The sequence below is a fragment of the Trachemys scripta genome, chromosome 3 (genome assembly GCF_013100865.1).
Source record: "Trachemys scripta elegans isolate TJP31775 chromosome 3, CAS_Tse_1.0, whole genome shotgun sequence".
Taxonomy (NCBI): Eukaryota; Metazoa; Chordata; order Testudines; family Emydidae; genus Trachemys; species Trachemys scripta.
This window is the reverse complement of record NC_048300.1, coordinates 168,935,113-168,961,861: the sequence shown is the minus strand read 5'-3', so window position 1 is coordinate 168,961,861 and position 26,749 is coordinate 168,935,113. Positions and strand designations below refer to the sequence as shown.

Genomic DNA, 26,749 nt, shown 5'->3' with positions numbered 1-26,749 from the left:
TCAATATGGTCACTGAATGTAATAAGCATTCTTTTAATCTTTGCCCACTTCAAATATTTAGAAATTATTAATAGTATGTGGAGTGTAAAAAACAAGGAAGGGTAAGAAGTAACGGAATGAAGTTGATCCATGGAAAAGTTAGGCTCTGGGTATTGGTCAAAAGTTCCTTACAGTGAGCTCTCATAGTGTGTGGAATACCTATCACTAAAATAATTTAAATGTATTCTACATAAACCACTTAGAGAATGCAGTGTAAGGAAGGGGATGAACAAAATGACCAAATACGTCTCTTCCATCTTTAACTTCTTTGCTTAGTCATGTGGAAATTGTACAGTGTTGTGCTGTGATTAATAGCAGGTTGTTTTATTTTTTTCTTTAAAATGTAAAATACAAAACCATAGTTTTAGCAAGGGTATTTAAATTAAATAATAATAATCTGAACCTGCAATACTTAAGGCCTCTTCCTGCTCACTTTGGCTTGAAGAGAACTTGTCTTCCCATCTTCTGTAGAAAGTCAGTTACCTATTGTGGCCTTTCTGTCAGTGTTGAGAGGGTGAATGAGAGTGTAGAGGGAGGACACCAGAGATCCTAACCTATCTCTTGCTTCCCTTCCAAGCCTCCTTATGTACTTTGAAACTAGATTTTTTTACTCTCACCATATGACCTATCATCCACCTTTCACTATATGGTAGTAGATGTGACATTATACACTAATGGACCAGGATTTTAATTTTTTTTTTTTTTTAATTAAATGGCCGACACCTGCAGCACGACCCGAACCTAGTTTACCTCGGCGTGATATTGGAGAGGTCATTGACTTACTGCAATCACTTGAAGACAGCAGCCAAAGCTAGCACTCAAAACAACATGCTCAGAAAACTGGCTACTTAACACATCAGCCCTTGCTCTCTGCTGTTCAACAGCAGAATACTGTGCTCCTGTCTTGTGTCGCTCATCTCCCACAAGGCTGGTCTATGTAGAGCTTAATGAAGCTATGCACATTGTTACCAGGACTTTACGTGCAACTGTTGTCATGGCTGCCAATACTTAGTAACATAGCACCACCCCATATTCACCATGAGGGGGGTTTCTTTATGCTCCTGGCCAAGATCCATGAGGACAGTGACTTGCTTCTCTACTCAGACCTCTTCAACCACTCACCAATTTGTATGTCTTCTGGATGCCCTTTATAGTCACTTATGCCACCACAGGACAAGATGCTGGAATCTACTTGGCTTAATGACTGGTCAGCGATGACAATCATTAGTCACTCTCTCATCACCAAGCCAACCATCTGCCCACCAGGTTTTGACCTACCAAGGTACCAGTGGTCATCCCTGAACCAGTTTCAAACAGGATAGGGCAGTTGTGTGGCCAAGCTCTTCATATGGGGTTTCTCTAATGACCCGCGATGTAGGCAACTTCAGACTACATCGCATATCCTTGACAAGTGCCTGCTGACTTACTTCGATGGTGGGCTTCTGTCTCTTCATCTGCCTAATGAGGATGCTATCAAATGGCTGAGCACACTGAATGAAGGTGCATTCATTAAGATTAAAACTGACACACGTGTATTGAGTAACATCGAGTATTGATGTATCTTGTGAGCAATTCCATGAAACTGAATGCATGTATATATTTGTGCTTGTTAACCATCTTCAGATGTTTGAATACTCCCATGAAGCTTCAACGAATTATATGAAACAATTTAATTTTCTTTGGAAATGCAAAGAAGGTTAGAAAATGATCTTTATATCCATTGTCTACTAAGTAACTTACACTGGATAAACCTTATATAAATTACTTCATATTGTATAGGTTAGAAAACAAACTTACTGGTCTGGGTTTTTTACATACTTTTTATGTATGTATTTTGTCCCCATTATTATCCTAGCATCTCTACCTTACTTTCTTGCACTTGGAGCATTAAGTCAGCTTGCAATTTTTCCACTGTGTCTGCATTTATTTTTATTTTAGCCTTATTTGTAAATACCCCATTTTTTTTTAATGCACAGCTCTCCAATTCTGCTGTATTGGAAGGAAAAGGGCAATTAAAATTTACTTCCGGACGATGGAGTCCACACCACAATTGTACACAGGTTGCAACAGCCAATGATACTGCCATTCGAGGATGGGATACACGAAGTATGAGGTAACAAAAAAAATTTGCTCTCTTGTTCTTAAAGAATAGACTTTCCATTGCAGGTTAATTTTCATCACTTTTGACTTGTTTTTTTCAAAAAACAGGTAGAAAAGCTAGGACTGCATAAATAATTGTAAATGGAATGGATTTGGATTGCATTGTTGGTGTATTCAGAGCTTTCAAGTAAAGGGTTTACTCTTGGGTTTTTCCTAAGCTTCAAATCTACCTTGTATATTGAGTGTCATCGAACTATGCAGTAGTCCCAATGTGATTGTTCAATACACAATATAAGTATTACTTAAACTAGAGCTGTTTTGTAATTCACCATGAAAATCAATTTCTGTTTAAATCAGAGTACTGATGGTGCACTAATTGTTACCTCTATAGTATGATGGTTAAAGGTAATTTAATCTTTGGAGGTAAGCTTACCTTTTACTTTTACCATTTTAGTAACTACTGTATCTAAGATTATAACGTACTAGTTCCACACAATCTTGGACTTTATTTTAAAAAAAAGTGAGCCAAGACAAACAAAATGCTGTAAATATACCAAGTTAGGGACTCTTTACCTGCTCTGTTTGTGATTTTGATAGGGAAAGGAGTGGTGATGTGCACATCTGTTGCCATAACAACAGAAGCCTCTGCAAGCTTTTTTTAAGATACCATTTATCCCCTTAGCATACAGTAATTTATCACTAAACTGAGAAAACGGATGTCTTGTAATAACTTCTGTTGCCTTAAAGGGGGGGATGGTTTCAAATTTAGTTCTATGGCTCCTGCAAGCCCAGGGTGCAGCAGTAAGTCCCCATGTTTCCCAAGCTAAAAAGGTTTATTTAATTTCATAAAGCAAAGCTAACTAGACATATATACAGTCATCAAAAGCCATTTCTTCTTGTACTTCTAGCACAGGGGTCGGCAACCTTTCAGAAGTGGTGTGCCGAGTCTTCATTTATTCACTCTGATTTAAGGTTTCGCGTGCCAGTCATACATTTGAACGTTTTTAGAAGGTCTCTTTCTATAAATCTATAATATATAACTAAACTACTGTTGTATGTAAAGTAAATAAGGTTTTAAAAATGTTTAAGAAGCTTCATTTAAAATTAAATTAAAATGCAGAGCCCCCCCGGACTGGTGGCCAGGACCCAGGCAGTGTGAGTGCCAGTGAAAATCAGCTCACGTGCCGCCTTTGGCACACGTGCCATAGGTTGCCTACCCCAGTTCTAGCCTCTTGTCATTTTCATTGTTCTGTAAGAGGACATGCAAAAATCTAACTTCATATTTATAAATAAGGCTGACTTTAATAAAACGTATGGGAGGTAATGTTGAAGGGCAAAGGAGAAGGATTTTTTGGGGCTCTTCCTTTGTTTTCTGTAATTATCTCATTTCAACATGTTGTATTCACACTTGAGCTTAAAGCCTAACTATGTTTCTAAGAAGGAAAGTTTAAGTGATAAAGACCATGCACGCAATACATTTAAGTTTCACGCTCTTACTTACTAGTCCTAATGGAGAAATCTTCTGAACATTGTGCTTAATGAAGTATCCTAGTTAAACACCAGTGAAAAATATTTATTCAGGTTATTAACAGTAGCTAAAAGAAAAATGCTACAGTATAGTTTACAAAAGCAAACTTCACAATTACAGCTTGTCTAAACAAAATACAAGCTATAGAAAAAATCATAGCTCAGATTAGACAGTCCCAAAACCAGTTTGAAGAGCAATGGGCTTCAGACAATTAACTATTTGCAATCTACATGGAAAAAAAAATGCAAACAAGAATAACTCTCTGAGCTAAAGAGACTGTAGTATCTCTAGAAAGAGGCTAGTCTGATTTGTCTACTAAATATGTAAAGTCACTGTATTTCCTGGAATATAACGATTCTGCCCCAGCTACCCATGTTTTATATGTGTATGAAAATGTTACACCAACTGCATGTGGACCTGTTGGTGTATAGTCATATTGAACCACAACTCTGACATTCCCCAAGATTTGTCTGAAGCTTCTACTCTGCAGAGTTTAGGAGCTCACGGGACTGAGCTGTACCCCAGGATTCTTACATGGGATCTGTTATTTAAGCTACCAAATTCTGTAGGAGGGACTCTTCAGACCCACGGAGCTTCTGAGCTTGGGCAGAGCAGAACTGCATAACTGACTAGCATTGGAGAAAAAAGCAGGTTCTTCACAATAAGTCAGACTAGCTGACTTACAGAAAGCTCCTGTAAGTAGGCAGAAGTAGGAGTGGAAGCCATAAGAGTAGATGAATTGAGCCATAACTAAGGAAAAAGAAGTAAAGACGAGGGAACCAAGGATAAAAATTTGCAGAGAATGGGAAAAGGGAGGAGGGAGATACTGAAGAAGGGCTACAATAGAAGCAGGAGAATACTGTCAAGAAACCCCCAGAGTGGGTAGAAAATGATGTTGAAGGTGTTAGACAAATGAATGAGGAAAAGAACAGAAAAAAAAGGACCTTCATGCTAGGGCAGGAGGAAGTCATTGGTAATTGTAATAAGAGCAGTGTATGTCAAGCTGAGAAGGTAGAAACCAGAATGTGTGGATTCCAAAAGAAAATTAAATCAGAAAAAGTCCAGGCAGTGGAAATAAATTGCAAGAAGATTGGAAGAAAGGGGAAGAAAGAAGATGGGACAGTAGTTGAAGAAACAAGTGTGGTCAAGGGAGGGTCTTTTAAGATTGGGGTAATCCTGACATATGTTCAGATGATAGAGAATAGAATGGGGGAGAGGGTGAAGAAAGGTAGTATTTGGCATTTCAGTATTACCAATGGTAATCCACCAGTGGAAAGAATGTCCCTGCTTGCAGCTTTCTGAACAGTCCTTAAAGATGCTAGCATCATGCACCTTCCCTGACCAGCCCCCATTAATATCAAGAAAGCAACCCGATGAGCTACCAATACTTGCATAACCATAGAAACATGCCATGTGGTTGGCCTCCAAAGAGGTGGGATGATTTCCTAACAAGGAGATATGGACAAGCATGGCGAAGGATGGCCAGAGCGAGAGAAGATTGGAAGACGTGTTGTGATCGTCTCAATCTTAACTGATGAAGGACCGACAGTCTATGCAGAAACATAGCCCTTTGTGTCGATGTACTCTGTGGCAATATGGGCTGGTGCCAAAATAGGGATACGCATGCCATCTATCACCCCATCACAGTTCAGAAACCCCATTGCTGCAAATCCATCCACCATGTCCTTCATATTGCCAAGAGTCACAGTCCTGTATAGGAGGAGACTATTTAATGGCTCTATAGACTTGCATGATTGCAGCCCCCACTGTGGATTTTCCAACTCCAAAATGATTTCCCATAGAGTGGTAGCAATCTGGAATTGCAAGCTTTTACAGTACAGTCCCCACTCATTTCGCCACTGCCAATGCAGCTCTCAGTCTGGTTTCCCTGCACTGGAGGGCTGGGGCGAGCTTGGCACACAGATCCAGGAATGTGGTCTTTCATATCTGAAGATTCTTGAGCCACTGCTCATTATCCCAAACTTGCATTACGATGCAATCCCACCAGCCAGTGCTTGTTTCTCGGGCCCAGAAGCAACACTTCACTGTTGCACCTGTTCCATGAATACTACCAACAATCTTGAATTGTTTTTCACTATGTCTTTTAGCAAACTGTCCTCGAAGACATTGTCATGTTTCCCATTGTTGCAGTACTTCCTGCAGCTCTGTAAATACCAGTGGATCATGGCAACATTAATGAGAAAAGTGCAGAGCTCTGCAGGCTTCTATCAGAGGTGGCAAACACTGAAAAGTGCCACGGGGTTTACAGGTAGCTTTAAAAAGGTGCAAAAATTATGGGATATGTTTAGCATTATGGGGCAGAGAAAATTGCACACTGAGAAGTTGACCCTTAGCTCTGAAATCCCTGGCCGAGTCACTTCTGTCCCATAACACATCGTGAAAATTTCCCAAAAGACATTGCACTGTACAAAGGTGTGTGACACACTGGGATATCTACACATGGTGCACTGCACTTTGCATTGACACAGCCACTCCTGGTGAGTATGTACCACCCCAAAGCAAACAGCCAAGTGTGCATGCCCACAAGCGATGTACAGACTCAATGGCTGTATGCTGAGGTAACTTGTGTCAACCAAAGATTATAATTAGGGTGACCAGACAGCAAAAAATCGGGACAGGGTGGGGGGGGGGGGTAATAGGTGCCTGTATAAGACAAAACCCCAAATATTAGGACTGTCTCTATAAAATCGGGACATCTGGTCACCCTAATTATAATATAGACGTGGCCTAGCTCTGTCACTGCCAAAGGATTAACCAAGTTACTAGAGAAACAGATTTTTATCAGTAGACTGCACTTAGCTTTCATAGTACATTTAATTTTTAATGTGTGTTTTACAGACAGATCTATTACATAGAAAATGCACATGGACAGCTGGTACGGGACCTAGACTTCAATCCCAATAAACAGTACTACCTGGCTAGTTGTGGAGATGACTGCAAGGTGAAATTCTGGGATACTAGAAATGTCACTGAGCCAGTGAAGACACTAGAGGAGCATTCCCACTGGTAGAATAAATTATCTGCATGCTGTTTTGTGGGTGGACGGTTTATGTAATTTATTCTGCTAATTATTTTACTGTTTAAAAACAATGCAAACTAGCTGTGTTTATGCTATTGTGATTCATCATTTTTCTGCATCGAGGAATGCTTTTAATATGTGACTATTTCTTGTATAATTTGTAAATTAAGGGTTGGGGAATGTTAATCTAATTTCCAGTACGGTATTTTCAGCTGTATGAAGGGTGAGATTCTGGGCTGCATTTTCTAAGAGGCACAGCACAGGGAGAAGGGACTCAGGTGTCTTTTTTAAGACATCTCTGCATTCTGAGTTCTGGGTTGCTTTGCGGCCCCTGACATAATTTACACAGCCCTAGGGCTGTCTCAGTTACAGCATCCTCCCTGGGCTGCCTTATGGCAGTTGCATTGCCCAACATCTCTACAGTGCTACATGCTGCAGCCCGCACCCGTGAAATTGCTCCTCACATCCCTTGGGCTAGCACAGGCACGGGGGTGGGGGGAGTCCTTAGATCACTTTGTGCCCTGGGGCAGTATTCTCCCTTGGCCAGATCCAAGACTTTGAGAGCCCCTTTACACCATTCTGTGTAAATATGAAGGGGCCAGAGCAAGGTGAGAATCTTACCCATAGTTTTAAAAAATTACTAAAGAGATTAACCATTCCATTTTTGAATGCTTATGAATGGATACTTTTGTAGTTAAGAGAAGCTGAGCACTTTATATTGGGATTTGAGCTGCAGAATCACTTGCACCTTAAATCTGGACCCCGCAACCACTTTGGTAGTAGCTTGAAAATGCGAATTAACAGAAGAAATATTTTTACTTGTTGAGAAGATGAAAACAAAAATAGAACAAAAGAAAATCATAAAGCGATTGGTATTAACCTAATTCATAAAATATAAACACTAGCAAAATCTAATCCTTTTGATTTAGGGTCTAGTTTAACAGTTCAGTGTGATAATGTTGTGAGATCTTGGGTAATGTAGAAGTTTATTTCGAATCCATATTTTGCTTTTAGAGTACTTTACTGTATTTAGTATTTTTAGACTGTCTGATATATTGAACCATAAGCAGACATTTACTCTTGGGGAATTATATTAGGGTTTGGTCCCTCCACCCTCCCCTCCCCACCTGCAACCTGTTTGTTGAATTTTAAAGATATGGCCCTGGAAAATCAAATTACATGGAAGTTTATGACCGAAATGAAGACAGCAAAAAACAATCTCTAGAATGAGTGTGTCAGATTCTACCCATACTTATAGATTCTAAGGCCAGAAAGGACCGTTAAGATAATCTAATCTGACCTCCTATATAGCACAGGCCATAGAACTTCCCCAAAATAATTCCTAGAGCATAACCCATTTTACAGATTAGATTACTCTTAAACTATTTGTTCACGTTTAAATTGAAATAATGTATTTAAACAGTGCAGTATATTTATTTACTGACTCTGTGGAATAGACTCTTGTAATACTTTTTAAATTATTTTCATTTTATAGGGTATGGAATGTACGATACAATCATTCTCATGACCAGTTAGTCCTTTCAGGCAGCAGTGATAGCAGAATCATTCTGTCTAACATGGTATCAATTTCTTCTGAGCCCTTTGGACATCTGGTAGATGATGATGAGCTTAGTGACCAAGAGGACCACCATCAAGAGGAGAAGTATGAAATATATTGATTTTCACAGAAACATTTGTAGTATGAGGTACTTTGTATTTTAAGGACTAACATGCTATATTCTTTACCGACTTCAGGATTTTTGTATACACACCTTTCAGGTATGTTGTATTTTTTCAATTTAATCTACTACTTTCAGAGTCTTGGATGGGATCCACATTTCTAAAACTAATTGGCAGAGTTGCTTTAAGTTCACTGGTGTAAGTGGGATGGGACACTGAATGCTTGACCCAAAATCCATTAAGTCAATGGAAAGACTTCCATTAACCTCAGTGGGTTTTGAGTCGGGCCCTGAGCCCACATTTAATAATATGTATTACATAAGAGTTGAAAGTCTTCTGCTTTTCATTTCCTCATAATTCCTTCTTCCTTAATAATCTTTTGGGAAGTTTAACACATAATCATGAAAAGAAGAATGGAAATATATTGCCAACATTAATTTCCCTCTTAATATAGCTGATGGGCTGTACTAGAAAATGATACCTTAATGTGACTATATATTTAGGATTGTTGATTTTTAAAAGTTATTTTCAACTGAAGGTAAGGAATAATGCACATCAGGGTGAGCGTTTGTAAATGTATATTCACTCCACTTGGGTGTGTAAAGAGACATCATAAGTTACTTTATTAAAAATAGTGTTACTTAAAAACATTGTGTACACTAAAATGCACTTGCTTTTTATTTGGAAAAGTACTTTGGCAGCCTAAAACTTGAGGGGAAAAAATGCTCATCCCCCAATCTGTACTTTTGCATGCACATTTTTTGTTCATACATATATATGTGCCTGTTCTTTGCAGGCGTGAACACTTCTAACGTTTGTGTCCACACAAGTGTTCTTAATTTCTGTTAATGTACAAAAATGAGTTAGGTGCTTTATAGTGAAACTAGAAAGGCATGGTTCCTGCCCTGATTTTGATTTGTTTTGTTTTGTTAATGAACAGTAGGGTTAGATGGGGGTGAGAAAGGGAAAGGATTACAAAAATAAGATCAGACAGTTACTCAGTTATGCTACATGCATCTCTGAGCTATACATCTATCTATAGTGAACAATAAATGCAAGTCACAAGAGTGTCCCCCTCGCTTTGCTCCAGCTGATGTTGAGCTACTGGTCTCACTTGTTCTGCCAAAGGAACAGTTGTTTTTCCGTGCCAAGAAAGGAAGATGTACCCCATAGTACTCATTGAATACTGGTTGTAAAGACTATCTTCAGGAGCAGCTGGCAATTCAAGTGGCTGGAAAAGGTTTAATCTGGAAAGTTGCCCATGGCTTAGTAGTAAATAAGTATTGTCGACGTACCTAGAGCACAGCTCTGTAACCACAGTGTGCCATGTGATATTGTGTGTGTGATCTCTGCATTGGCCCACAATCCCTACAGTGAGGTAGACTCTGCATTTCCCTGTGGATTGGAATCCAGAAAATACAGTGTAAATAAAAACTGCATCCTGAGTGGGGGGGAGGGTTAAGACAAACAAGGTGCAGCTAAGCAGGGCTATCTAAGCAGTATTCTGATACCAGGCATTTATTAGTTTATCTAGAGATGTTCTAATTTCTGTCAACCTTTGACATACAGCCTGCCTCCAGTACCACACAGTGTACTGCTTACTAGAGCAAGGAATGGTGAAACCAATAATATGCAAAACAAATATAGGAAACTTGATACATATTTTACATTGGCCACTAGAAGAAGTTAACCACATCACAAATGACTTGCACAGTGATGGAATGGAATATTTTCCTATTCTTATAGGGCACCCCATGCTCACAGCACAAGAGTGCCATCACTAACCCCCAGAACCAGTATCTTTCTAAAAAATAAGCAGTGTATTTACTCTGGAGGCACTCTTTGCAAAGTTTTTCTTTTGAGGGAAGAGTAAAGGCAAGAGTAGCACATTTCATATACAGAACATGGACATATTCTGGAGAGGTACTAGGCTCTCCATAGTTAATGTTGAAGTTAGCTTCCTGATAGATACTTGATTTGCAAAACTGCATTCCCATTCCTTATTTCACTAAACCCAAACTAGTCTTGTGAATGTTAGATCCCATTGCATGATTGAATTTTTCTGCCAAGTTTTGGGCAAATCACACAAGATGATCTGGAGACATGGAAGTTAAAAAATTTGGCTGTTTATTTTTTTTAAGGTCACCATATATCCTAAAGTGCTTCATTTTCATATATTCTACTAGGCTTTACAAATAACAGTACCTTTGATGATTTTTTTAGGAGGTTGGTGTGATAAGTAGACTCTAAAGATGGTTTTCATGTAATAAATAAGATCCTTATGATACCTAGATCAGCAGTTCTCAACCCGGGGTCCCCTGGAGGGGTCCGCCAAGCAGGGCCAGCGTTACACATGCTGGGGCCCAGGACAGAAAGCTGAAGCCCCACTGCATAGGGTTGAAGCCCGGGACCCTGAGCCCCAACACCTAGGGCTGAAGCCAAAGCCTGAGAAATGTAGCTTTGTAGGGGCCCCACGCAATTGCCCTAATTGCTAGCCCCTAACACTGGCCCTTGCTTTTATATTCAGAAAACCAGTTATTGTGGCACAGGTGGGCCATGGAGTTTTTATAGCATGTCGGGGGGTGGGAAGCTCAGAGAGAGAAAGGTTGATAACCCCTGCCCTAGATCACCCACTTCCCCAAATGCCTATGAAAAAAATAGGTCTTGCACCATTTCCAGAAAGTTAACAATTTCAGGCTCCAAAGGGGAGCAATGAACAGTCATTAGACTCCCTCATGGAAGCTGTAGGATTAGAGTATAGTATCTGATTTGGAGAATAGAGAGGAAGAAGACCTATGTGGAGGTAGAAGGCAATCAGAAAAGGAATGAGTTCAGATCTGCACCCTTATAAGCTCTTCCAATGCCTCGTGGCTTGTAAGGTCCACCATTTTTCCTGCACTGCGCAGGTCTTAAATGTTTCTTAAAACATAAAGGAATCCCCAATCAAATAATTTTAATATGGAGTTGAGTTTGAATGGATTTATTACCAAATTTTTTTTAAATAAATTAGGCAAAATCTTCAGTTTCAACAGCACTGCCAAACAGTTAATGAAATGGAAGTTTGTATATTATACGTACAATGCACTATTTTAAACAGCAAAGCAATGATACAAACTGCCACAAGCAAATAAATACACAGGTGTAAAAAGCTTAGATTTGTTTAATGCAATGGCTGTACGGTACTACTGAATGCTTCATGCAAGTAATATAAAACATCACTTACAGTATTTAAAAACAATTACCTCTTGATGCACACAGATAGAGAAACCTGTATAAGAGACAATTCTTATTAGCAATTTCATTTCTTAAAAGAAAGCCCCAAAGTATCTTGATTATAATTTTGCTCCCTTTTTATTAGGTGTGCAGATAATACAGTAATGAGTGCAGTATAATAAGAACCTATATTGAATAGAAACCACTGAATTATGAAACCACTTTCTGTAAGCAGCCAGGTTTTTAAGTTCCTTGAATAGTAGCTTAAATTAGGTTTTACTGTACACATACAAAACACATACTATAAGGTCTAATATAAGTTGTGTATTTACCAATTATGTCAATGGCAGCAAAATTAGGACAACACTGAGTGCTTTTGAAAATCCTACACTGCATGTGCTCCCTTTACACAGGTAACCTTTTTCTATGCCACATTACCATTCACTGTCCCTATATCTAGGTTTGCAGACTTAAAGTTTTTCTCTCTACTGTCCATAGTTCTAGCTATTGTGGGGGTTTTTTTGATCAGTTTAAATTCTCTTTCAGTTATAATGGGAACCCTCTGTTGTTTTTTCTATCTGTTTTTGTTTTTTAGATACTTTGTTGATCCACATTTCAATAAAAAATCAATAAGATCAAAGCTTTCTTCATTTAGAAAGTTCTAAATTTGTTAGGCTATAGGCAACATTTTGATTCAGTATTCTGTTTCATAGTCAAACATTTTCTCTCTTTATTACATCCCCAAATACCCTTACATTGTGTTTCTTCTTGGTGTCTGCCTCCCCTGTTATAGTTCTCCATACACTAGTACTTTTTCTCCCCTGTTTTAAATACTGTTCTTTTGAGAAACTATCTGTTGTAATTCGCTGTCTTTATTTATCCTAATGTCATCTGTAACAGTTATTTTGTGAATTAATCTCCTGGAAGGATTTCAAAATGTTGTCATTCATGTTTGTCGAAGGGCCCCAGCCTTTCACCAGGAAAATAGCAGTATTTAAAAAAAAAAAAAAAAAAATCACTACAAGAGGGGAAAAAAGCCATAATGCAGTGTTGTATCACTCCAGCTCTCCTTTTGACATGCTCACAATCTGCTAGGACTTCTGAACATCAGGAAAACTGTAGGTAAAACTCAGGGATGTCAAGGTAGTGGTAACTGTCACCAGCACTAAAAGCTGAGCTTACAGTATATCTGTTTTTTTTCAAGTGTTATGTGAAGTCCACTGTGGGAATGCATGCATGCCATGATCCCAGAGCTGGGAAATTTTGAAAGCAGTGTCCGTTGGTCTGCACATGCGCCCTGGCTCACCTCATGCCTCTGACCGAGGAGGTAAAAGACAGGGCAAACCGATCGCCTCTCCAGTTCCTTCTCTCTGCAGCGTGGTCCAGGTTGGAACATCCAGTGTCTGAAGGTTCAGCTTTCTTCTTTACCTGTGAAAATATATTTAGATAGCTGTAAAAAAATAGATTTTATATTCTCAAGTTTTAAACTTTTTATCTGTTTAGTTTTAGTGTTTTATAGTTAGTCTACCGCACGTGGGGAGCCTCCCAAACCCCACCCTCCCCATCCCATTTGGGTACTGGACTATGCCCAGGACTCCAGGCTTCAAGATTTGTGCTTCCTGCCCACAATACTTCTTGGTCAGCAATGACCACCAATGCTGTGTGTACTGCCCTGGGGACATTGTGGCAAGATGCAGTATCTGCTGTTCATTCCCCAGCCATACCCAGAAAGGGCAGGAACTTCACCTTAGGAATTACCTAATGGAAAAGGCCTTGAGGCTGCAATCGGATCCAGGCCAGGGATCCCTCCTGTATATTGGCCTGACTCAGCAAGGGGTACGCCTCCTGCCATGAGGTCCAAATCAGGAGTGAAGGAGTCAGCTGCCACAGATCCCTTGGCGGGGTCTTGGAGCATTCTCATAAGCATGAGGCTGTCTTCTTCCAGATTGGCTTTGAAGAAGTCAGATCCACCAAGCACTAGCTCAGCACAACAAAACTTAATACATCCTAAATCTCAGAGGCATGATAAGAAAGCCCACAAGTGTAGGGCTTCATCAGCACCGGATGCGATCAGGTGGTGCTGGTTCCTCCCAAACACAAACCTCAGGATCCACCAGCACCTGCAGTTCCATCTTTGTCATCAATGGCTGTGGCACAGACTGCCTCTACAGTGGCTCTGGCAGTTCAGGCAGACAGGAGCTCTCTTGCTTCAGGAAAAGCTGAGACCCACGCTCCTCCTGAGAACATCTTCTTTCTCCCAGTCCCAGAGTCTCCCATTCCTTCATCTTCCCTCTTTTTGAGAGAGGTTATGACTCCACCAGGGGAGTCTGCCTGTGGAAGGAGTTTGTCTCCCATTACATATTCAGGCTATGATTTCCCTCCAGCAGCCCATCGATACTGCCATTGGGACTGGAATCAGTTTTCTCCTCATAAGGAGATTTTGAAAAGTCCAATGCATCGTTAAGCACTTGTCCTCCAAGACACGCTTCCTGGTCAGAAGACCTGGGCCAGTTTGGGCCCAACCTCCATCTCAAATGCCTTGGAACTGTTGGTACCCTATGCCTTGGGGACCACCGTTATCCCCACTCAACCCATCTGGTTGACCATACTCGGGGCCTTGCGAAGAGTATCATCCCACAGAGTTGCTCCGGTCTGCTAGGGAGTCACCTTTCCCTTCCTTTTGAGGAGATAACCAGAGGTGACCCCAGATCCTCTGGGGAGGAGGAGTACACACCAGATGCAGCAGTTCAACCAGATACAACAAGATTGCCATCTTCGTCACCAGATGAAGTAGTGACTCAGATGTCTCCATCCTCTCCTGTTGACTACGAGCAATTCCAGAAATTCTTGTGCAGAACTGCAGTGGAGCTGCAGATAACTCTTGAGGAGGTTCAGGATCCTCAACGCAAGTTCTTGCTTCAGTCCTCCAGCTCCTGCAAGATAGTGCTCCAAGTTAATGAAGTCATCCTGGAGCCAGCTAGAGTGGTCTGGCATACCCCAGCTCCCTGCACCCCTAGCCTTAAGAGGGCAGAGAAATGCTACTGTATCCCAGAGGTTGGAAGTTCTGTTCTCTCACTTGGGACCACTAAAGAGTTAGGAGCAAGCTGCCTCAGAGAGATCTAGGCAGCAACACCCCTGATCTGTCATGAGTGATAAGGAAGGCAAGTCTCGACTTATTGGAAAGGAATGTCTCTTCTTCTTCTAGCTTCCAGTTCAGGATAGGCAATTACCAAGCACTACTGACTAAGTACGACTTCCTGAACTGTTCGAAATTCGCAGACTTTGACTGTCTCCCACAGCAGGACAGAACTCATTTCTAGGCTTTAATACAGGAAGTCAAAATGGTTGTCAAGACCACACTGCAATCAGCTGTAGATGTAGCTCATATGTCTTCCAGGGCAATGGCTACTGCCATCATGATGCGGGAAGTCATGCTTCATGCTTCAGGTTTTCCCAAGGATGTCCAGACTACTGTTGAGGATCGTCTCTTTGATGAGACGTCTCTGTTTAAAGACTTATCCATCTTCTGATTATACACTTTAAAGGACTCCAGAACCACCCTCTATTCCTGGGAATATATATACCTGCCCCAAAGAGAGAATTCCGCCAACAATACAGAGCTAGACCGATGACTCAGCAGTTCTTCCATCAGAGAGAAACCCCATAAGAGGCAGAGACACAGAAATCGTAAGATTACAGTGTAGAATCACCCAACAAAGTGACTTAATTAAAGCTGCTTATGTGAATGCTTTGTGGGAGAATCTGTGGTTGGGGCTTTGTTGGTAGGGTGTCTGAGAAACTAGGTCAAATCCAACAAAACAGCAATTTCCCATTCTTACATTGTTTTGTCTTTAACAAATGTATAATTATTTCCTATTAATTTCTTCATTCGAGTTAGTAAATATATCAGATTTAACCACCAATGCCAATCTATTTTAAAATACAGATTTTGTGTGTTTTAAAGATGTGTTTCTGTTGGAGAGATTGAGGTTTTTTTAATGTGAGAAAATGACCGGTCTTTCTATTGCATGAATGGTTAAAAATCATTGATCCTTTCCCACACAAGTAATCTAAAAATAAGCTCGACTAGGAGTATTATTCAGCTGATATGTTTGTATTTTTGAGGCTGTCAAAATTGGCTGTGATGAGGGCCAAATTGGAAATCTACAGGAAACTGAAGGCTGTCCCTAATTTGCATATAAATTTGGATGGAATTTTATAAAATCAGATAAATTCACACAGCCATAATATTTGCTAAGACTTGTATCTTCCTTAACAGAGCAACAAAAATACCATGTTGGTTGAGTTTACCAGCAATAAAATCCTGCAACTGATCAGCTCTACCCTGCAGTTACGGGGAGAGGGTATTTGCGGGGTGCATTTTAGAACTCTGTGGGGCGTGCTTGCCCCTCAGGCCGCACTTTGGGCACCCCTGCTGTATATTGTTGCCGCTCTACTGGGTTGGGTTTATTTCTAAACAATTTTTAGGTTGAACAAGATTTAACTTTAGTTCCGATGGAGAATTAATGATTTCTGACGGCTCGTTTTTTAAGCTTTCTTTTTATTGCAGTTTTTGATGACAGTATGGAATCGCAAGCACTGCAAACCTAAGGCCTTGGCTACACTGGCAATTCACAGCGCTGCACTTGCTGTGCTCAGGGGTGTGAAAAAATACCCCCCCTGAGCACAGCGAGTGCAGCGCAGTAAAGTGCCAGTGTAATCAGCGCCTGCAGCACTGCACACTCGCTCGCAGCGCTGCAAGCTATTCCCCGTGGCAGCGCTGTGAATCCACAAGTGTAGCCAAGGCCTAAGTGATTGTTAGCATGGACAGTAATTTGAAGTAACAGCACTCTACATGAAAACAATTATCCAAAAGCTACACAGGCTTCTCTTACAAGATTGTAATACAGTTAACCTCAAAGTTATTTAGTCAAATGAAAGTTCCCCTCCTTCCCTGGGAGAAGCTAATGGCGGTCATGCTATACAAATAGGATAACAAAAGGAGAAAAAGCCCTGTTCCAGCTCTGACACAGATCTCAAAGATGTGCAGGAGATATAGATATAGATAGATACATATTTTGATGGTGATGGATGCAGAACAAGAACCTAGATAAACAGATAGGCAAGTAGATGTGTCTGCTCAGAAGAAGCTCTTAAAATGATATTTTAAAAAAAATTGACACTAAAGCAACTTTTTCAGGAAAATTTATTACAAGGAAGAAATAATGTCCTGCTTGTTTCTTAAACACATAAACCCAGAATATAATCCTGCCAGATTACTCTTCCAAGAAAGCAGCAGGCTGGGGATCTAAACCTCTGGTGTACTAGATCAACCATATCACAGGTAATATTCCGTTTAATCATAAAAACTTTTTGAAGAAAGCAGTTAAACATTCTCATAAGAGTTAATCAGCAATTGCAGACTGAAGCATGATGCTGTTTATTGCTATGTCAGGGAATAATAAAGCTGTAATAGATAATGAAATATAGAAACATTGTTAAATGCACTCTGATACAACAGTTAAAGAGCAGATTTAGGCTATGTCTACACAACAGCCTCTGTCGTCAAAACTTATGTTACTCACGGGGGTGAATATTTTCCCCCCACACACACCTCGAGCAACATAAGTTACACTGACATAAGTGTTTGTGTGCACAGCACTGTCGGCAAGAGAGCTTCTCCCACTGACATAGCTTATGCCGCTCAGGGAGATGGGTTTTTTATGCCAACGGGAGAGCTCTTTCCTATCAGCATAGAGCATCTTCACCATTCGAGCTGCAGTGGGGCAGCTGTATTGGTACAGCTGTGCCGCTGCAGCACTGTACATGTAGACATATTCTTAGATAAATAAAAGTTTGTATCTAAATCTTGATTTATCTATAGTTTTCTTGACAAACCACTTGACCACTCTCTTTGCTTACTGTCTATGAAAACATCAATTTCCTTGGCTGAAGTAAATTTTGTCCAACCGGCCGAGCCTAAATCTTACTAGGTGACCCAAACAGTATTCGATATATGGTGGTCTCAGCTGCTTCTCAGTCTGCATAAAACTGATTGTCAACTCTGTTTTAGGATTCTGAAACTGAAGCTCTGTAAGCAGCCTAGCTTTACATAGTATCAAATTACATATCCTCTGGGATTCTTGGGTTACCAAAATAATACAAGGCACTGGATACCCAGCAAACATTTTATTTGGATGTCTCTGACCAAGGGATAAAATGATCGTTCACCAAGAGATTTCTCGTGTGAAAAGCAAACTTCTTTTGTTCTGATTTCTTCTTCCTTTGGCACCCCCACTTTTCAGATATATCGGTCATTATTCTGCTACTGTCCATACTGGTGCATCCCCATTGGGAAAATTATCCAGGTAGCACAATTTTAAAGGATGATGTCTTACTTTCTTTCATCAGAGCATGTACAATATCTCCAAGGTTAATAGTAGTAAGTTTCTAGTGGACTTTTTGTGCTGTCCCTGCAGTAATTTTCATCCTGTGTTCAATGTTTGCCTGAATATCTTGTATATTATCTAGTTTTTTGTGTAAGAGATCCGTAGGTTATGCCTCCTTCAGCTCCTTAATAGAGATGTCCCTGGGCCAGGCCTACATTATGGAGGAAGAAACTGTAAAATGCTACCATGTCTAGTCCTGAGCTCATGTGGTCTGAATTATTTTTAATAATATGCTCTCCTTAAGGAATACTACCAGGTTACTTTTAATCCTCAATGGGAAATTCATCAAAGAAGGAACAATAGAGGAGGGTTCAAAATAGAAGAGTTGAAGTGAAATGCAGAACAGTAGTTCATCTGCTAATTCAAGATTCTTTCCTGAACATACAATCCTCCTTTTTTATATTAAACTATACAAAATATATTATTTGAATTTATACACCAAAGTCATATATTTCGTACGGAAAATAGTGTAAACTAGCAGTTTATCCATCCCTGTTTATCCAGCCTCTTGTTAACTGAGACTCTTGGTTAACTGAAAGTCGGTCATGTCCCTTGACAGCAATATGCACCATGCATTGCTCCCCTGCTTATCCAAAGAGACATCTGAAACCTTCAGAATAATGGAGTTTTGGATAAGTGGGTGAGCATTGCGTGAGGCACATTGCTATCTGGGGACATGACCAACTTTTTCTTAACCAGCCGTGTCATTTAAGAAGTCAGAAAACACTATAGAGGAGATGAAATGTGCATTGTGGGCTTACTAGATCTGTTATTAGATGGAGTGTATCAAAGTACACTTTCAGGAGTTCTGCAGCATACATCCTACTCTTCACAGTTAACCAATAAGCTGTATGTCGTCTCTTCTGTGTCATTTATGGTCATTTCCCTGAAATAGTATAAGTAAAAGATGATGGTCCTTGAAACCAAACATCAGAAATCTCACTGCAGTTATTAGAGAGTTGCATTAATTATTGAATTGAATTTAAATTTAATTGTGATATTAAATTCACAGCTGGTTGGGCTGGTTAGGTGCACTGGCACGAATACTACGTGCAGCCTTGCAAGCCATACAAATTCAGTACCAGATTTGTTTTTACTTTTGTTGTTGAAGAGATTCATGCTTTGAACACTTGGAGACTAGAGGAAAAGGGCAGAGGCAGCCAACAACACTTCATTTCTATCATAGCTGTATCCGTTAAGTGATTGAGTAGTATTCATAGGGTTCCCTGTCATATCCTTCTGGTAGGAGGATGGCAGCTGTAATATAAGTCTGTTTCTGGGAGGTAGGGGGATGCTTCTGAAAGCTTCACTGATTTTCATCAGACAGGAGAGAAATCTGATGTCATCCGCTGAAAACTCAATACCCACCAACCCACAGAATACGTACTGAAGTAGCATCTGATAAAAAAAGGGATTGGAAGAAAAGGAGAGTGCATTGCTAGTATCATACTATCAATCCATATTGTGTACTTTGGAAATTAAAGAATTATGTGCATCGATTTTTAAACATTTGTGGTATAAAAGACTATATCTGTCTCTTAACACTCAATTACCATGTGCTCAAAGGTGTTAGGTGATATATAAGGTGAAAAAACAAGAAAGCTTCTCCATTGGAGCCAATATTATACTTCTGTGGAATGGACAGGAGACGAGGTTAATATGGTGTCTTCCACTGCTCTTGAGATTATGTGCCCAATTCTGCAGCACTCCCATGGGAACTTTGCCTGAGTAAGGACTGCAGGATCAGGCCCACTGCATCAAAAGGCACTCAGGGTCAGATTGAGTTCTGTCCCTTAGTTGTTTACATTATGCATTCAGCCATAAAGCTAGTTTTGACAGATTCAAAATTCACTTAAACAAATAAATAAATAAAAGGATAAAAATCTGGGGGAGGTGAGTTTGAGTTAGACCATATGTTAATCTGAGGAAAAATTTATTTAATGATTTGCTTTTTTGTCATGCTCTGTAGCTTACATAACATTTTTTAAACACATGGAGGTGCTTAGAGTAGGCAATATGTTGCTTCTTCCATGAGACCTAGAACTTCCTCGAACTGTGAATAACTGACCTTTTAGGTAGTGAAAATGACACTCCCCATTCTCTACTAATGGCTATTTTAATATTGACATGATCATGCTATATTTTATAAAATCTAAGCATTAGTGGTTGGCATGAGTATAACGGTGTGTCCACAGAGTCCACTGCTGTACAGTAAATCAAGGCTTGTATATCTTTCTTTGTTTGTGACATTTATAGTGCCTTATAAATCACGTACAGTCACTGCTCTTTACTATTTTTATTCCAGGACTAAAGAGCCCCTTCAGGACAGCATAATAGCTACCTATGAAGAACATGAAGACAGTGTATATGCAGTGGAATGGTCCTCAGCAGACCCATGGCTTTTTGCTTCTTTGAGTTATGACGGGAGACTTGTTATTAACAGAGTTCCCAGAGCACTTAAATATCATATACTGTTATAATTTGTTTGGATTATGATATAATCATTATCTTGGCATCATTTTTAGAAGCTTTAAATGTATTGATAATTGTTTAGCTGTCCAAGTACAATACTTTTTTGTTCAGTGTAAACATTTAAACATAATTAATACATAAAACAATAAAATAAACTTGACTAAAAGTGAAATTGATGTTTTCATTGTCTTTGCATTGTTGGAACGATGGTGGTATATTTTCCTGTAGTTGTGTTAGTGTGATTTTTATAATCACTCTAATGAGGTGATGATTCTTATCTAATTATTGTAAACTTGTCTGTTTCTTGATGTATATGGCTGAGTATACCACTGCATTACTACAGTGTTATGCCAATGTAATTGATTTCAATGGAGTTCTTCTTGTACCAGTTTACAAAAATTGGGTAAGGCAGTGGGTACCTAAGGGTAAAGGGATCTACTGGCTTGCAAGAGTAGTATTTTTTCTTCTTTCTTTTCAACATAAGCAGCCGACTGTTCTTAGCTAGCGACCATATTCTCTTAACTCTTCTGGCTCATTCCTTAATGATTATAAATATAGTGGGGAATGGTCTGAAGAACATTCCTAATTCACTCCCACATTTTAAACCATTCTTCCTTCTTTGCTTATCCTAACCAGAAATGTTCAGGGTGAGGATGAAGTCATGCAGATAGCTACAATCTATTACTTTCATTCAGACTGCCAGCACAGAGAGCGCCATGAAAAATATTTTGCAGCTAAACCGTACAGGAATGTTGACAACATACTGTGCTGTGATTTGGCAATTGTACGCAACATTATGTGGCATTTTTATTATAAATGATGATTTCTCTGTCTAACCCAAAATCTCTTTTAGAAGTTTGTTGTCTTTTATTTATTTTAATATGCATGCCAATCTCACTGTAGCTACACCATTGTTAATTTGAAAGTCTCTTCAATGGGTGCAAGAAATCTGTCTCCTCTATCTTTCTTGGCCCAGTGCCATTCCACAATGTGCTTGCATGATGTAATGGGCTTCCACTGAGCACAGACCATGCTTTGCCAAATCATCTTCCATTTTTGGCACCTAGGTCAGCTACTGCTGTGACTTGCCTGTTATAAATCCTTAAGATTGATGGAAGGAGAATGCACTGGAAATTTGAAATCTAGATGGAGGGCACGTAAAATAAGACTACACTTATTGACCTCCTCAGATTGCTCTTGTGCTGCTTGCTTTGCTGTCTGTTGTATTTAGGTGCTTTGACCAGAACTCAGTGATTTTTTTTTATGCCCCTCTTGCCTTCTCAGCACTATTGTTTCCAGGTAACTTCTGTACCTCAGGGATGTGTGAACTGCTTCTGCAATGGTAGCCAATTGTACAGTAAACAACATAGTGTAAGACTAAGCTGAAGAATGCTGTTAGCAGGGAATAGAAAGATCAATACCGACTTCCTCCTATTATTTCTGCTGTTGCTATAGTGACTGCTGGTGTTGCTGGTGAGGGGCAGCCTACTACTAACCTTTACTTGTCCTTACTCAGTAGCTGGATCGAAATACATCCAAACATGATTTTTTGTGTAGACACTGCTGCTGCTATGTGATCTCACTATGAAAACGTGACTGATTGTACAGGCCAAAGTGGCCAGAAAAAGATAACAGTTGAATTCCATGCACGGCTGTCTCAAAAGTTTGTGTAGAAGAACCTGTAGGAGTGAAATAATTATAGCCAATTAGTTCTTATTGGTTTTTGCTTGTATTACTCTGGTGCCCATATCTCCTTCATAATGAATGACACTCTCAAATATTCAGACTTTTCTAAAGTTTAATATCTCAGCTATTTCAAACTGCATCAGCCTGAAACCGAGCCTAAGCTACCAACCCTTATACACTTGGCTTTAACAAAGAATGCTTTCCAAAGAGTAAAATATGTTTTAAGGTTTTGGTTGTCAAAAATCAGGAGTGGGATATACTTTCATAGGTGGCTTTAAAATTTAAAACCACAAATTTTAGCTACAAAAATGGTTATGTTTTGGACATGAAAAACTGCAGTCTGTTCTTAATATGTGCTACTTAACTTAAACACTTAGCTGCAGAGTATTTATACACCAGTCACTTGAAGTGGGATTTCATCAACAAAGTCAATATGATGGCAAAGCAATTTCATTGCAGCTATGAGAAAATCATGAAGCAAAATTGTTGTGTTGGATGTTTTTAACATATGGGCCACATCCTCTGTTGGACTAATTTGATGTATTTACATTGCCTTCAGTGGATCCGTGTCAGTTTACCTAACTTAAGAATTTGGCCCATTACATTTAAAACAAAACAAACTATTCACCTGGTTTAGTTACACTATTTTTTCCATAAATAATGAGTACATTTCACTTAAAGCAAAGAGAGGTGCACCACAATGAAGGGAGGGTGACGGGAGGATCAAATTTAAATAGTTTGCTGTCATGTCTAAAACTGATCCTAGCCACATGATCAGCACTCGAGTAACGTGAAAATGAGTTTCAAAAAAGAGAAATAACATTAGTATTTAAAATACTATAGAAATAGAAAATGTACTTAGCAAAAATCTTCAACTTATATTTATTGCTTTCTAATTTCATTTTTGAGAACGGGATGGAGGTGTGGATTGTGGAAGGGGAAAAATGCACCCAAGGGATAATGGAATGGTAAGTACTCTATAAGACAAGAGGAGAATTAATTTTTTCATACTTTCAAGCTTTCACATTTCCCTTCTCTTCCCTACCACACACTCTCACTGCACTTTTCTTTCTGACAACCCTCTGGTTCAGTTGTAAGTTGTACTCTAAGGGAACGTAGAAAACCCTTGCATCTCAATCAGAGGTAAAATTCTTTCAAAACCCCTGTATTGTTTATGGAAATTGCTTTGTTAGAAAACCCACCCTTTTTCACTCACTGGCAGATATGCTATGGAGTAGAGCTGGTCCAGAATTTTTCATCTAAAAAGCCGATTTGTTGAAACCAAAATATGGAAATGTGTCTGTTTTGACAAAACTGTTTGTCCAGAATGTTTCTTGGGCTCAGGATGGAATTTCACATCAAATCGGGAGAGACCGACTGACCGACCCTAGAATAGACAAAAGCCTAGTGGTTCAGAGCATTCACCTGGGAGGAAGGAGACCCAGGATCAAGTCCCTGCACTGCCTGATTCAGATCAGGGTATCCCACATCCCAGGCAAGTGCCCTAAACTGGTCACTGGGCTATGGAATCAGTGTCTTTCTCTGGCCCAATAAATAATTATTTATATGAAGTGAAACAGCTCCAACAAAAGATGATGAGAGAAACTGGCTCCATAGCCCAATGGCTAGCTCAGGGAAATCACCTGGAAAGTGGGAAACCCAAGTTCAAGTCCCTGAACCAAATGAGACGGAGCAGGTACTAAAACCTTGTCTCCCATATCCCAACAAGTGCCCTGACCACAGGGCTTTTCGCTATTCTGGGATAGGGCTCAAGGGAAAAAATGCTAAAAGTCTCAATTTCATTCTGCATTGAAACAAAAACAAATTTCAAAACCTTGAATTTGTTTGTGAAATGGAACTGCTTTCCTGTCAACTGACACACATCACCCAGATAGTTCTCTACGTGATCTCAGAACATTGGGCATTGCAGCATATCACTGAAAACCATTTGATATCAAAGTGTGGAGCCGACAAGAGGTGCATAACCTTTTTAAACACTGTTCTTAATGGTTTGGTTTTGATTTTTGGTCTCGGAGAACTGCAAAAGTATTTTAAACTTTTTAAACTGAATTTTAGTATTACTGAAAGCGTCAGATCGTCAGTGTTGGAGAATTAAACCTCTCTTTAGCCACGAGTGCAGGACTAGCAGCAAAAGCTTTCCACCATTGCTTCATTAATGTACATACTACAAAGCTATTCAAATGCTTGAAAAGGCAGTTGGAGAGGTATTGATGTCATAGTCCATTTGAGTGAAGTGGATATGCAAGGAATTGTGAATATTCTTAATAAGCAATTTAGGCCTGTTCCAAAGCCCATTGAAGTCAATGAGATTGTCTTCTATTTGTTAAGATAGGTTTGAAACTTCACCCACCTTAAATAAAAATGTTAAATTCTAAAAAAAATTCCGTACTGACAAACTTTGCCTTAGTTAGTGCTAAAATTAGCTTAACCTATACTCAAGCTCATGAAGTTAATGAATTACTTGTCAACAGTAAAGCTAATGAAAAATAAGTATTGATGGCATGGGTAGCCTTGACATTTGCTCTAAACCCATTCTCCTTATTTCTGGCACACATTTTTAATCCTCTCGTTTTGCAAAGGCATGTAGAAAAGAAGATATATGAAGTGGATTAAGAACAATAATAGAACTGGAAAAGAGTAATAGTATCAGGGTTATAATAGTGTTTGGCCACCTCAATGCAGCTGATAACTTCCAATATCTAGATCTATATTTGGACACTTCACTTTGAATTCTTAAATTTCTCAGCCTGGCATATCTCTAAATATACTGAAGTTTACAACCTGAGTGTGTGACGGGTTGACTCACAGAAACCCCCTTGGGAACTGCCAACTGATGTGCCAACACTACTACTGCCCCTTCTTCCCTGCCAGTTCGGGACTCCAGCACCCTGTCTTGCTGAGCCAGACACGCCAGTCTGCTCCAACACGGACCCACCCAGGGTCTCAACCACGTGCCTGAAAACTGCAGACTTAATCTGAAAGTAGCTTACAGAAGTGTTCCTGTCTTTAACACTCAGATGCCCAACTCCCAATGGGGTCCAAACCCCAAATAAATCCATTTTACCCTGTATAAAGGTTATACAGGGTAAACTCATAAATTGTTTGCCCTCTATAACATTGATAGAGAGATATGCACAGCTGTTTGCTCCACGCCCCCAGGTATTAATACATATTCTGGGTTAATTAATAAGTAAAAAGTGATTTTATTAAATACAGAAAGTAGGATTTAAGTGGTTCCAAGTAGTAACAGACAGAACAAAGTGAATTACCAAGTAAAATAAAATAAAACATGCAAGTCTATGTCTAAGGAAACTGAACACAAATAAAACCTCACCAGTTCCAGTAAGCTTCCTTTTACAGACTAGTCTCCTGCTAGTCTGGGTCCAGCAATCACTCACACTTCTGTAGTTACTGTCCTTTGTTCCAGTTTCTTTCAGATATCTTGGGGGTGGAGGATAATGAGGCTTTGTTAAAACTGATGATACCCCAAAAAACAAGTAGGATGCTTTAGCCATCAGAAGACAACATGGAGGGGTCTCCAAGGGGTGTAAGTAGACTTTCTCTTGTGGGTGGAGACCCCCTCCTCTCTCTCCTATGCAAAGTGCAGCTCCAAGATGGAGTTTTGGAGTCACACGGGCAAATCACATGTCCATGCATGATTGAGTTTCTTACTAGCCAAGCCACATTCTTGGGAAAGCTCCGATGTGGATTGGCATCTTCGAGTTCATTGTTGGCTTAAGTGGTTCTTGATTGAGCATTTAATTTGCACATTCCTTTCTCAATAGAAATCAAGCAAGTATACAGCCAATATTCCTAACTTCAAGTACAAAAATGATACATGCTTACAAATAGGAGGAATGTATACAATAGATCATAATCTTTACATAGATAGGTTACATGGCATATGTAGCATAATACATATTCCAGTTATATCATATATACATTCATAAGCATATTCCCATGAAGCCTTATAGAGTACACTATCACAGAGAGTTTGAAACTTATTCATCAGGGTAGACTAATCCTGACTCTAGTAGAGTCCCAATCACATTAATGTACTGTCCATGGTGCAGATATAGCTGTGTCCTACTTTACAAAAACAATGAAATGAAATTGAATTGAACTGATTAAGAAATCTTTAGCTGTTATAAAAATAATTGAGATCGAGAAACTGTATTCAATAATCAGTAGTAGTAGACTTTAAAATCTTTCATTACTACATGCATGCAGCTGTTATCTGAGTGTAGACTGAGCTGTGTTGTGTGAGTACACCTTTCTATTTCTAAACTCTTGTCTCTTGTGTTGGGATGGGGACTGGAGGATCTGTGATGTAGATTCAGTTCTAAATGTTACAAAAATCTGTTCAGGCTCTTCCTGAACTGGTCTGAAAAGGCAGGTGGACTGATGAGTGGGAGTGATGTGCAAATCCATTTGCAGAGAATCCATGACCGCTCTGCTTAGAAAAGGAACTCCCGAGCTTCAAATCATGGATACTCTCCAAATCAATTTGCACATTGCTTC

At 39.6% G+C, this 26,749-nt stretch overlaps 1 protein-coding gene across 5 annotated transcripts in view; it reads left to right on the top strand.

Annotated features, from left to right (window-relative positions):
- EIPR1 (EARP complex and GARP complex interacting protein 1) overlaps positions 1–20,684 on the top strand; it is a 165,810-nt gene extending 145,126 nt beyond the window's left edge. For all 5 annotated transcript variants that reach the window (XM_034766431.1, XM_034766430.1, XM_034766433.1 and 2 more), the window contains 4 exons: positions 2,016–2,152; positions 6,527–6,694; positions 8,203–8,370; positions 20,355–20,684. In XM_034766431.1, coding sequence (XP_034622322.1) covers positions 2,016–2,152; positions 6,527–6,694; positions 8,203–8,370; positions 20,355–20,529 — 648 coding nt within the window. In that variant the 3' untranslated portion in view covers positions 20,530–20,684. The remainder of the gene's footprint in view (positions 1–2,015; positions 2,153–6,526; positions 6,695–8,202; positions 8,371–20,354) is intronic.
- Positions 20,685–26,749: the final 6,065 nt, after the last annotated feature.